Source organism: Anomaloglossus baeobatrachus, chromosome 1 (assembly GCF_048569485.1).
Source record: "Anomaloglossus baeobatrachus isolate aAnoBae1 chromosome 1, aAnoBae1.hap1, whole genome shotgun sequence".
NCBI classification, from domain to species: domain Eukaryota; kingdom Metazoa; phylum Chordata; class Amphibia; order Anura; family Aromobatidae; genus Anomaloglossus; species Anomaloglossus baeobatrachus.
Window position 1 is genome coordinate 448880191 of NC_134353.1, and position 13468 is coordinate 448893658.

A 13468-nucleotide genomic window follows, 5' to 3' on the forward strand; every position below is an offset into this window, starting at 1 on the left:
CTGAACCGCCAACCACATCGTTCGCACTAATTTCGGCAAAAATAATGCCCGAATTAGTGCGATACTGTGAGATCCTCCTATGATCTATTGTAGCAGCTACAGCAGATCATAGATGGATCTCAAACATGTCGCCCCCAGCCCCTGCACCACTGATTGGAGCGATCGTGCTATGACGCGCAATCGCTCCAATCAGTGTGCAGTGGGGCGGTATGATCTGCAGGTGGCCGCCCTCCCCAGGCCTGTGCTGGTCTGCAAGCCCTCCCCCAACATGTCTGCAGCGTGCACTGGCTGGTACTTTTGGTACTACGCCACCGCTGCTGCTGCTGCCGCTGCCTCTGATGTCACCGCTCCTGCTCCAATGGTAAGTATTCCGCTCCCTGCGCGCTCTCGCGATGGACCCTGCGCGCTCCCGTGAAGGCCCCTGCCCCCCCCCCCCGATCTGCCCCCCGGCATCCCGATCTGCTCCCCACGCGATCTGCCTGCCTCCTCTGTCATCTCTATTCTGCTTCCAAAGTTCCTTCCTTCTGCCTTTGCTTCTCCGCCCCCTCTGCTCTCCCTCTCTGCCCCCCCCCGTCCTCTTACCTGCCTTCACGGGTCGTCCGAGGTCTTCACTGGCCCGATCACATCTGCCTCCATCGCTGGGTCCTTCTGCTGATCTGTCCAACGTCCTGCCTGCTGCTCGTGTAAAGCTGTCCATCTCACTGCCTTCTTGTTCCTCTGCAGTTCCTTTGGTCAGTGATCCTCTTGGCACTGTGAGTATAACTTTTTTTTTTTTTTTTTTCTTGTATCCTGTCTATTTTTACACCTCATCCGTCCGTGCGTCCCGCCAAGCGCTGATCAGGGTTGCAGATAATGGATCTGCATCCGTGGTGAGTTTTCAGCGGGACTTTTTTTTCCCATATCCCCGACGCTTCTTGTATCTCATCTGTCCATGCGTCCCGCCGAGCGCTGATCAGGGATGCACATAACGTATCTGCATCCGTGGTCAATTTTTGGCGTGACTTTTTTACGTATTCGCGACGCTTTTTGTATCGCAGCCGTCCGTGCGTCCCGCCGAGCGCTGATCAGGGATGCACATAACGGATCGGCATCCCTGCTCAATTTTTGGCGTGACCTTTTTTTTTTCCGTATCCCCAACGCTTTTTGTAACTCATCCGACCGTGCGTCCTGCAGCGGCCGATCAGTGCACCACGTCTGTGCGTTTGAAAAGTTAAATGGCGTTCCTTCTCTTCTGAACCCCACCATGTGCCCAAACAATTACTTTCCACCACATATGAGGTATCTACGCACTCAGGAAAAATTGCACAATACGTTTTATGGTGCATTTTTTCCTGATACCGTTGTAAAAAAAAAAAAAAAAAAAAAAAGCTACCTGGTTGATACAAAAATTGTGTGGTTAAAAAAAAAATAATTTTCACGGTTCAACGTTATCAACTTCTGTGGAGCCCCTGGGGGTACAAGGTGCTCACCAAAAATCTAGATAAATTCCTTGAGGGGTCTAGTTCCAAAATGGGGTAATTTGTGGGGGAGCTCCACTGTTTAGGCACCATAGGGGGTCTCCAAACGTGACATGGCGTCCGCTAATGATTCCAACCAATTTTGCTATCAAATGGCGTTTCTTCTCTTCTGAACCCCACCATGTGCCCAAACAATTACTTTCCACCACATATGAGGTATCTGCGTACTCAGGAGAAATTGCACAATACGTTTTATGGTGCATTTTTTCCTGATACCCTTGCGGAAAAAAAAGCTACCTGGTTCAAGTGACAGTTTTGTGGTGAAAAAAAAAAAAAAAAAAAAAAAATTGTATTCATGGCTCAACATTATCAATTTCTGTGGAGCCCCTTGGGGCTCGCTAAACATCTAGATAAACTCCTTGAGGGGTCTAGTTTCCAAAATGGGGTCACTTGTGGGGGAGCTCCACTGTTTAGGCACCATAGGGGGTCTCCAAACGTAACATGGCGTCCGCTAATGATTCCAACCAATTTTGCTGTCAAATGGCGCTCCTTCTCTTCTGAGCCCCGCCATGCGCCCAAACAAACAATTACTTTCCACCACATATGAGGTATCGTTGTACTCAGGAAAAAATGCACTATAAATTTTATGGTGAATTTTTTGCTGATACCCTTGTGAAAAAAAAAGCTACCTGGTTGAAGCAACAGTTTTGTGGTAAAAAAATTTTTTTTTCTTTTCACAGCTCAACGTTATAAACTTCTGTGAAGCCCCCAGGTGTTCAAAGTGCTCACCAAACATCTAGAAAAAATATTTGAGGGCTCTAGTTTCCAAAATGGGGTCACTTGTGGGGGAGCTCCATTGTTTAGGCACCTCAGGGGGTCTTCAAACCCAACATGGCGTCCGCTAATGAGTGCAGCTAATTTTGCACTCAAAAATTCAAATGGCGCTCCTTGCCTTTCGAGCTTTGCAGTGTGTCCAAACATTTGATTTCCACCACATATGAGGTATCAGCGTACTCAGGAGAAAATGCACAATAAATTGTATGGTGCACTTTCTCTTTTCTCCCTTGTGAAAATGAAAATGTTATGGCTAAAGTAACATTTTTGTGTTAAAAAGTAAAATGTTCATTTTTTCCTTCCACATTGCTTTGGTTCCTGTGAAGCACCTAAAGGGTTAATAAACTTCTTGGATGTGGTTTTGAGCAGTGTGAGGGGTGCAGTTTTTAGAATGGGGTCACTTTTGAGTATTTTCTGTCACCTCAGCCTCTCAAAGTCACTTCAAATGTGATGTGGTACCTAAAAAAAATTATTTTCTAAATTTTGTTGGAAAAATGAGAAATTGCTGATGACCTTTGACCCCTTCTAACGAAAAAAAAAAAATTTTGTTTCGAAAATTGCGCTGATGTAAAGTAGACAAGTGGGAAAGTTTATTTAGTAACTATTATGTGTGACATATCTCTCAGATTTATGGGCATAAATTTTCAAAGTTTGAAAATTGCGAAATTTTCAAAATTTTCGCAAAATTTCCCAAATTTTCACAAACGCAAAAATTATCAGTTTAAATCTACCACTGACATGAAGTACAATATGTCACGAAAAAACTCTCTCAGAAACGCCAGGATCCGTTGAAGCGTTCCAGAGTTATAATCTGTCAAAGTGACACTGGTCAGAATTGCAAAAAATGGCCCGGTCATTAGGATGTTTTAGTGGCCGGGGGTGAAGGGGTTAATGCCAGGACACTGCTAGGGGACACAGTACTGAGAAAGGAGGAACAATGCAGGTCCAGACGGTAAGTGTAGGTGTCTTTATACCCTTAGCTGCTGGAATTCTTCTACTAACTTTCTATCACCATATTATGCGTATTTTAGGTTTTAGGCACAGTTTAGAAAGCTTAGTCTGGGACTTTACATTACGGTCTTGGAGTATGGTTTAGTCTTCCTTGTAGCTGCAAAAACTGATCTAGGGCAACTCTGGTATGAAGATCTTGCAGAGTAGCAACCAGTTTCCAGGAATTGTGCGAGTATCCCAACTGTGTGCCTAACTACCTTCAAGACTACATTTTTGAGCATTATGCTATAAAGGAAATCTATAGCAAGTTCAGACTGTAGCTAAAATAAATTAAGTAAAGTAACAGGGAAATTAAAGAGAAATCTAAAAACATACATCACACAGACCAGGAAATAATACAAAACTGCAAAGGAAAGCCACTTAACATGATTTGGATGAAGTAAAATGGTCCGAACACAAAGCGACATTTGTTTTCAGAGAATTAAAACAAAAAAAAAAAAAGAAATTTAGGCTGCTTCAGGAGAAAAGCGCAAATCAAATATCAAATTATCTGCAACAGATTTTGGAAAGCAAAAAAAAGGAAGAGGGATAGGTGGAACTTACGGATCTGAGCTGGTGATAGGAGCATGGGGCAAGCAATGAGCAGGTGAATATGAGAAATGTGTCCATTGGGTACCAGCCAGCACCGGGGTCTGAAATCATAGCAAAGGTGCATCAGAAGTCATTCTTCCCTACCCCACTGCCCCCCACTTGCTACAAGCTGACAATATGTGCCACATTTAATAGCATTTCTGATAACAGGAAAGAATGTCACATTGCATGCACTGGTCCAAAACCATTAACACCTCCGCTGCTATTGCCTTTCCAAGCTCAGTGCATGCAAGCAAAACAGTATCAGATATTCTATGTGATAAAGGTTGGGGGAATGGTGACACGGGGCAGATATGTTACAGAAATTTACACTATTGATGCATACATTTGATTGCCATTTGCAAAAATCCATGCACATGCTGCAAAAAAAACAAAAAAAAAATCCAACAAACCTATTCACATGTATCAAGTGGATTTTATTACAAGAATATTCTGCAACAAATCTGCCTTGTGTGAGCATATTGGTATAACCAGTCGACGATCACACGTCAAAAGGATCTTTAATTGTTTTACCCCTTCATTTCAGTTTCTATGCAACCAATAAAGGATGAATAACCAATTTCTACCACTCAATCATTTATAAATTAAGAAAATAATGAAAAAAGTACACTTTGGTCATCCCATCCCAACAATTAGCATGGCACTAAGAAGAAAAACACGACTCCTATACTGGCATGAGATGCCAATATATATTGGTAGAGAGCTAATGAAGTAGGATTACGCATCCACGGGACAGAGGCTCAGGTTTACCTGATACTATGCACAAAGGGTTCTGACAAGATGAATGCATTTGGGGGGGTCTGGGTGGGCATTCATCATGTCAGAATTGTATGCGCATCATATCAGATAAACCTGCTACTCAACGTCTCAGGTGGATGTGTAATCCTACTGCATCAGCACTTTACAATATATATTGGAATCTCATGCGGTGTATTCATATACATTTAATTAGGTAGATCTGTCATTATAAACTTTAGGATGATATGTAAGTGACAACATTTTATTGTACCAAAGTTTGTTGGATTACTCACCTGGTATACCCATCTGCTAATATATACCTTTTTGTTGATCTCTATGCACCTTACCATTTTGTTGTCATTGTCGCTTATTTTCTATAACTGTACTGCATTAGCACCTTATTCCTCCGCCTATCTAGTTTTATTCCTTGCTGTCACATTCAAAATGCTAATCACTTTTTTGCAGTTGTTACCTTGTAGCTTCTTGTTGGTATATCTGCTCAGTAAGACTGTATTCCCCATTTGAGTATCTTATTACAGTTTACATTTAGGCACCTTACTATTACTTATTTTTGGATATGCTCCTAGGGGGAAGAAGTGCCACATTAGCCAACATCCTTTTTCTAATGTATATTCCTGATTATAAAAGGTGTTCTTTACTACAACCTACTGTATACCTCCTGCACAATAGGATATATTCGGATTGTACTGCCATCTACGCCATCTTCCTTTTGGCCCAGTTGAAACTTCACTGCCTTACCTGTAATGCCATCCCCTTTGGGTTTTTTGGATTGATAACAATAAAATGTGAATTTTTTTGGGGACCAATCACTGTTTTTCATCTTCTTTGTATTGTGTATTGCGCCAAGGGTCTGTTCACATCGTCCAGTATATACATGTATTAAAAGTTGTATACATTACATATTGTACTTTGATGTACTATCTATTTGTGTATAATTGGAGTTGCACATGTCTGTTTTTGTGTCTGACAGAGCCCACTTTATTCCCAATAACCAATTTGGGTTTTGACAAAACAAAACAGATTAACAGATTTCAAACAAAAATCTAAAGGCAGTATTTTAATGGGCAAAAGCAAATGGGCACATACCAAATTTTTAAATTCCCCACCATAGAAGAGCCAGTGGCTCCTCGCCAGTTTTGGTGTCAGTAAGGCACAAAGGTAGTGTCCTAATGAGGTGTTCGGGGTCTTCAGTTACATCTATTTTAGCCTACAAGTGTTTTTTCCTAAATCTGGAAAACCCCTTGAACTGTATAGGCAGTAGGAGTAGAGAACAGGAAGCTGGGCGCTATGCTAAATTCTATACAAATTTACTAGCAGAGATCAGAAATTACCCAGTACCTGCAAAGGAAATTAATGTTCTGCTTCTCAATCACCATAGTTCCCCCATGCAAAAGAAGGGAATTTTGTTACTTACCGTAAATTCCTTTTCTTCTAGCTCCTATTGGGAGACCCAGACGATTGGGTGTATAGCTACTGCCTCCGGAGGCCACACAAAGCATTACACTAAAAAGTGTAAGGCCCCTCCCCTTCTGGCTATACACCCCCAGTGGGATCACTGGCTCACCAGTTTTAGTGCAAAAGCAAGAAGGAGGAAAGCCAATAACTGGTTAAACAAATTCACTCCGAGTAACATCGGAGAACTGAAAAACCGTTCAACATGAACAACATGTGTACCCGAAAAAACCCAAAAATCCCGAAGGACAACAGGGCGGGTGCTGGGTCTCCCAATAGGAGCTAGAAGAAAAGGAATTTACGGTAAGTAACAAAATTCCCTTCTTCGTCGCTCCATTGGGAGACCCAGACGATTGGGACGTCCAAAAGCTGTCCCTGGGTGGGTAAATTAATACCTCAAGTTAGAGCTGCAAAACAGCTCTCCCCTACGAGGAGGCAACCGCCGCCTGCAGGACTCCTCTACCTAGGCTGGCGTCTGCCGAAGCATAGGTATGCACCTGATAAAGTTTGGTGAAAGTGTGCAGACTCGACCAGGTAGCTGCCTGGCACACCTGTTGAGCCGTAGCCTGGTGTCGTAATGCCCAGGACGCACCCACGGCTCTGGTAAACTGGGCCTTCAGCCCTGATGGAACCGGAAACCCAGCAGAACGGTAGGCTTCAAGAATTGGTTCTTTGATCCATCGAGCCAGGGTGGCTTTGGAAGCCTGCGACCCTTTGCGCTTACCAGCGACAAGGACAAAGAGTGCATCGGAACGGCGCATGGGCGCCGTGCGGGAAATGTAGATTCTGAGTGCTCTCACCAGATCTAACAAATGTAAGTTCATCTCATACCGATGAACTGCATGAGGACAAAAAGAAGGCAAAGAGATATCCTGATTAAGATGAAAAGAGGATACCACCTTCGGGAGAAACTCCTGAATGGGGCGCAGCACTACCTTGTCCTGGTGGAAGACCAGGAAAGGAGCCTTGGATGACAGCGCTGCTAGCTCAGACACTCTCCGAAGAGATGTGATCGCTACCAGTAAAGCCACTTTCTGTGATAGTCTAGAAAGTGAAACCTCCCTCAGAGGCTCGAAGGGCGGCTTCTGGAGGGCAACTAGTACCCTGTTCAGATCCCATGGATCTAACGGCCGCTTGTACGGGGGTACAATATGACAAACCCCCTGCAGGAACGTGCGCACCTTAGGAAGCCGTGCTAGACGCTTTTGAAAAAAGACGGATAGCGCCGAGACTTGCCCTTTAAGGGAGCCGAGCGACAAACCTTTTTCTAACCCAGATTGCAGGAAAGAAAGAAAGGTAGGCAATGCCAAAGGCCAGGGAGACACTCCCTGAGCAGAGCACCAGGATAAGAATATCTTCCACGTTCTGTGGTAGATCTTAGCGGACGTGGGCTTCCTAGCCTGTCTCATGGTGGCAACGACCCCTTGGGATAATCCTGAAGACCCTAGGATCCAGGACTCAATGGCCACACAGTCAGGTTCAGGGCCGCAGAATTCCGATGGAAAAACGGCCCTTGGGACAGTAAGTCCGGTCGGTCTGGTAGTGCCGACGGTTGGCCGACCGTGAGATGCCACAGATCCGGATACCACGCCCTCCTTGGCCAGTCTGGGGCGACGAGTATGACGCGGCTGTAGTCGGATCTGATCTTGCGTAGCACTCTGGGCAAGAGTGCGAGAGGTGGAAACACATAAGGGAGCCGGAACTGCGACCAATCTTGCACTAAGGCGTCTGCCGCCAGAGTTCTGTGATCGCGAGACCGTGCTATGAAGGTTGGGACCTTGTTGTTGTGCCTGGACGCCATTAGGACGACGTCCGGCCTTCCCCAGCGGCTACAGATTTCCTGAAACACGTCCGGGTGAAGGGACCATTCCCCTGCGTCCATGCCCTGGCGGCTGAGGAAGTCTGCTTCCCAGTTTTCTACGCCGGGGATGTGAACTGCGGATACGGTGGAGGCCGTGGCTTCCACCCACGTCAGAATCCGCCGGACTTCCTGGAAGGCTTGCCGACTGCGTGTCCCTCCTTGGTGATTGATGTATGTCACCGCTGTGGAGTTGTCCGACTGAATTCGGATCTGCTTTCCTTCCAGCCACTGCTGGAAGGCTAGTAGGGCAAGATACACTGCTCTGATTTCCAGAACATGGATCTGAAGGGTGGACTCCTGCTGAGTCCACGTACCCTGAGCCCTGTGGTGGAGAAAAACTGCTCCCCACCCTGACAGACTCGCGTCTGTCGTGACTACCGCCCAAGACGGTGGTAGGAAGGATCTTCCCTGTGATAATGAGGTGGGAAGAAGCCACCATTGCAGAGAGTCCTTCCGAAAAGGATACTTTCCTGTTCAGGGATGTTGACTTCCCGTCCCATTGGCGGAGAATGTCCCAATAAGAGGACGCAGATGAAACTGCGCAAACGGAACCGCCTCCATTGCCGCCACCATCTTCCCGAGGAAGTGCATGAGGCGTCTTAAGGAGTGCGACTGACCTAGACGGAGAGTCTGCACCCCAGTCTGTAGTGACCGCTGCTTGTCCAGCGGAAGCTTCACTAGCGCTGACAGGGTATGAAAACTCCATGCCAAGCTACGTTAGTGATTGGGTCGGTGACAGGTTTGACTTTGAAAAGTCGATGATCCACCCGAACGTCTGGAGAGTCTCCAGCGCAACATTCAGGCTGAGTTGGCATGCCTCTTGAGAGGGTGCCTTGACAAGTAGATCGTCCAAGTAAGGGATCACAGAGTGTCCCTGTGAGTGCAAGACTGCTACCACTGCTACCACTGTCGCCAGCCCGAATGGCAGAGCTACGAACTGAAGATGGTCGTTTCCTATCACGAAATGTAGAAAAACATTGGTGCTCTGTAGCAATCGGCACGTGGAGATAAGCATCTTTGATGTCTATTGATGCTAGGAAATTTCCTTGAGACATTGAGGCAATGACGGAGCGGAGGGTATCATCCGGAACCGCCTGGCCTCCACGTGCTTGCTGAGCAGTTTTAGGTCCAGAACGGAACGGAAAGAGCCATCCTTGTTTGGCACCACAACCAGATTGGAGGAAAACCGTGTCTTGTTCCTGAAGAGGAACCGGGATAACCACTCCTTATGCCTGCAGAAGAGCATCGGCTCGGTGGGGAGGTGGGGACGTTCTGAAGAATCGAGTCGGAGGACGAGAACAGAACTCTGTCCTGTGCACGTGGGCACACTGTCCCTCACCCACCGGTCTGTGACCTGTGGCAGCTAAATGTCGCCAAAGGCGAGCGAGTCTGCCATCAACCGCGGATGCGGAAACATGAGAGAGCTGAGAGTCATGAGGAGACCGCCTTGGTAGCGGTTCCTCCGGCTGCCTTCCTTGGGCGTGATTGAGCCCGGCCGGCAGCTGAGCCCCTCTGAGGCTTTTCAGCCCTTTTGGACGAGGAAAATTGGGACCTGCCCGAGCCTGGGAAGGACCGAAACCTCGACTGTCCTTCCAGGACAGCATTAATAGGGTAAGTCGCAATGCAGACATTGCGAGGTTACGGACGCCCCTGCGGCACAGATGTACCTGTGCTCAAGACCAGCTGCGCAAGAACAGCTGAAAAGCTTAGGGTGCCCATACGGCTGTGAATGCCGGAGCAACCGACACGCCGATAGCCTCATAGACAGATTTCAACCAGAGTCCATCTGTCTGTCAATGGCATCTGTAAGTGAAGTCCCATCTCCACTGCAACTATGGCTCCAGCCGCAAGCCTGGAGATTGGAGAATCCACCTTTGGACCCTGGGTCCAACGCCTGACCACGTCAGGGGGAAAGTGATAACGTGTATCCGTAATACGTTTGGAGAAAACGCTTATCTGGGAAGCGTGGTGTTCCTGGACTGCTTCTCTGAAGTCAGCGTGGCCAGAACAATACTCAATATACGTTTGAGCTACTGAAATGGGACTTCTCCTGCTGTGAAGCTGACTCCTCCGCTGGGGGAGCTGAGGGAGAAAGATCCAACATTCCATTGATGGACGCTATAGGATCATGCCTTATGGCGTCACCATCCGGTGTATCCGGAGTGAGAGCGGTGTCAGGATCAAAGTCCTGATGAGCTACGTCTGCCTCATCATACAGAGAGCCTCCTGGGACCCCCCCCGGAGCATCGATTTTATTCCAAGTGAGGGTGGCCAGGGAGCAATGATCCAGATTGCCCATGGCCTGTCCGGACTGCAAGTCTCTATCCCCTTGCAACTCCGTCCCTGTCCTTGGACAGGGTTGAGAGGTGGTTCTTTTGGCCACGTCAAGTAGAGACCCCGGCTGACCAAGTGCTACAGGGGAGCATTGCACCCAATGGGGAGCAGTGCCGTGGAACAGTATCACATGCAGCAAAAACAGCATCGAAAGCCTGTGTTGCTTATATGCTGCTGCCGACTTATAGAGCCAAGAATGGCGACCGTACAGTGCAATGTATATCATACAAGCATAAAGTACAAATGAACACTGCAGCACATGCAATACAAGCAGCATAGAAAGCCTGCTTTTCTGCTGCTGTAGACTAGCCATCTAGGGGAATATAGCCCAGAATAGCGACCATACAGTGCAATGTATAGCATACAGGCATAAGTACAAATGAACACTGCAACACCTGCAATACAAGCAGCATAGAAAAAAACCTGTGCCTCAGCACCCTTGCTTTTCTGCTGCTGTAGTCTAGCCATTCTATGGCGAATATAGCCAAGACTAGCGACCGTACAGTGCAGTGTATAGCATACAAGCATAAATACACATGAACACTTCAGTACGTGCAATACAAGCAGCATAGAAAGCCTGTGCCTTAGCACCCATGCTTTCCTGCTGCTGATGTCTCGCCATCTAAGAGGGCATATAGCCCAAAATAGCGACCTATGCAGTGTACTTAAAATACAAATAGACAAACTGCGGTATTTAGTGTCAGCACCCCAGGTGCCGCTTACCGCCCGCCGATAAGCGGGTGTGTGGTCGCCCTAGTCCTGTTGTTTGCCCAGAGTCCGTTCTCTCAGCTCGGGCTGCAGGAATGGCTGCCGGCGTCCTTCTCCAGCTCGTATGAGTAGGGGCGGGCCGTGGGCGTGCCCCAAGTCAGAGCGGGAAACCGGCGTCCCACAGTGTCTAGTGAGAGGGCTGGAGCATGTAAATAAGGCTCCAGCCCTCGGCGCTGCTGATTGTACAGCGTCTCTCCCCTACCCTGATTGACAGGGTGGGGGCGGGAACGAAGCTGAGCTAGGCCGCAAAAGCCGGGGACTGGATTTATAAGCGCCGCCGCCGTAAAAGCGCGGTCGGCGCTAAGTCCCCGGCGCACTACAAGTCCCAGCCGCGCCGCCGCTCCCGGAGCGTCCGGCGCGGTAGTTCCCAATAAATAAAGTCACTCAGCTAGGCTGCAGTGACTGTAACCCTTTACTGTCCCCGGCGCACTAGCACACCCAGCAAGTCTGGAGTGTGCTGTGCCTGTGTGTACGGGGACACAGAGTACCTGAATGGTGCAGGGCCATGTCCCTGAACGGCACTCCCGCTCCACATCCAGCAGGTTCAATGGGTCTGTGGATGGAGCCCGGCCTCAGGGCTTTGGGGCCCGGTAAGATCCCACTTCCTCAGAGCCCCTCAGGGGGATGGGGGAAGGAAAACAGCATGTGGGCTCCAGCCGCCGTACCAGCAATAGGTACCTCAACCTTACAAACCACCAGTGGGGTGAGAAGGGTGCATGCTGGGGGCCCTATATGGGCCCTCTTTTCTTCCATCCGATATAGTCAGCAGCTACTGCTGACTAAACAGTGGAGCTATGCGTGGATGTCTGACCTCCTTCGCACAAAGCCGAAAACTGGTGAGCCAGTGATCCCACTGGGGGTGTATAGCCAGAAGGGGAGGGGCCTTACACTTTTTAGTGTAATGCTTTGTGTGGCCTCCGGAGGCAGTAGCTATACACCCAATCGTCTGGGTCTCCCAATGGAGCGACGAAGAAAAATAACTACATTCGCCTCTGGAGCCATTCCAGCAATGTCTGTGCCTGCTCTCCCAGGGCTTGCGTGACATTGTTACGCAAGCCCTGAGCCAACCAGCAGCCACTTGCCTCTCACTTCCTTCAGACAAGGCTGTTGCTCGGAAGACATGATAATGTGCTCATTTGTCACTTCAATGTCAGCTAAAGAGGTGAGAAGGAAAGTCATGTGAGCCATTGGAGAGTAAGCACAGACATAGCTGGAACAGCGCTCACACCGAACGCAAATATAGCGGTTATTACTTTACATAAGAGAACTATGGTGACTGAGAAGGTGTTGTGTAAGTAGTGAACAGCTCCTTTAAGAAAATTTCTATTTAAACCTAAAAAGGAGCTTGGCATAGAAAAAAAATAATAAGGATAAAAGAAAAAGACTATCTACAGATATAATACTAATCTGCAGGTAAATTCCATTTTAAATATATTCAGCAGTCTAAAATGATGTTTAGCTGCAGGAATAAAGTTACTTTATATTCTCCCTACAGCTGCTGCTCTATAGTCGCCACTCTATACAGTGAGGCCTGTAATCACTTCCCATGCTTCCTGACAAGGTCTGCTGAGCAGCATGTCGCTCAGGGATCAGTGGGTGTGATTACAGCATGCTACCTGTGTAGAGAGCAGTGAAATCATACCGTCCGAGCATCGCACTGATGACTGAGCACTTTGCCTGTAAATGCTTTCTGGAGACAAACAGTGGGAAATCTCACCTCAACATCAGACATGGTGGGCTGGTATTGCATCGTAGCCGTTGAACACATTCCGCTGGCTCCGTGTTGTGACTCAGGTTGTGGGTATCTCCCCCCCCCGTCCATCACAGACACCGTGCAGGGCATTAGGATCCTTGAAGTAGCATGGCGTCAGTCAATATGTATTAATGAATACCTTGGAGAAAGATAGAAGGAAAGAAGGTGATTACTTAATGTGTACAAATAAGACAAAAGGTACAACAGTATAAAAATATGTGATGCACTAAATGCTACAGTTACGTTGTCCATCCTTCAGTATTATTCCCATCTGTTATAGAGCGGCACTTGATTCTTTATACAGTGTGCCCACCGCCATTAACTTGAGAACGGCAGCTATAGGAATAGAAGTGGTGTCTAGGTATAGTAAAGTAGCCATGCGCTACGCAATTAAACCACCTATAGTGCCACCTGGTGGAAAACAACGGAGTTAGCATTTTTATCTCGAAAACGTATATATATATATATATATATATATATATGTATATATATAAAAGATAGAGAAAAAAAGTGAATTACAAAATTGTAGGGCAACATCAATTCAATACGAATCGACACCTTTCATACAGAAATGCTATGATATGAAACCCATTACCCCCCCTCCCCAAAACATTGAATGCTGGAATATGGCTCTCATTTAACTTTGAT

The 13468-nt window shown here is 47.3% G+C and overlaps 1 protein-coding gene across 1 annotated transcript in view; it reads right to left on the reverse strand.

Moving 5' to 3' along the window:
• SBNO2 (strawberry notch homolog 2) overlaps positions 1-12954 on the reverse strand; it is a 166324-nt gene extending 153370 nt beyond the window's left edge. Inside the window, exons 1-2 of the mRNA XM_075352925.1 lie at positions 12785-12954; positions 3846-3934 (exon numbers count right to left, since the gene is read on the reverse strand). Coding sequence (XP_075209040.1) covers positions 3846-3934; positions 12785-12910 — 215 coding nt within the window. The 5' untranslated portion in view covers positions 12911-12954. The remainder of the gene's footprint in view (positions 1-3845; positions 3935-12784) is intronic.
• Positions 12955-13468: the final 514 nt, after the last annotated feature.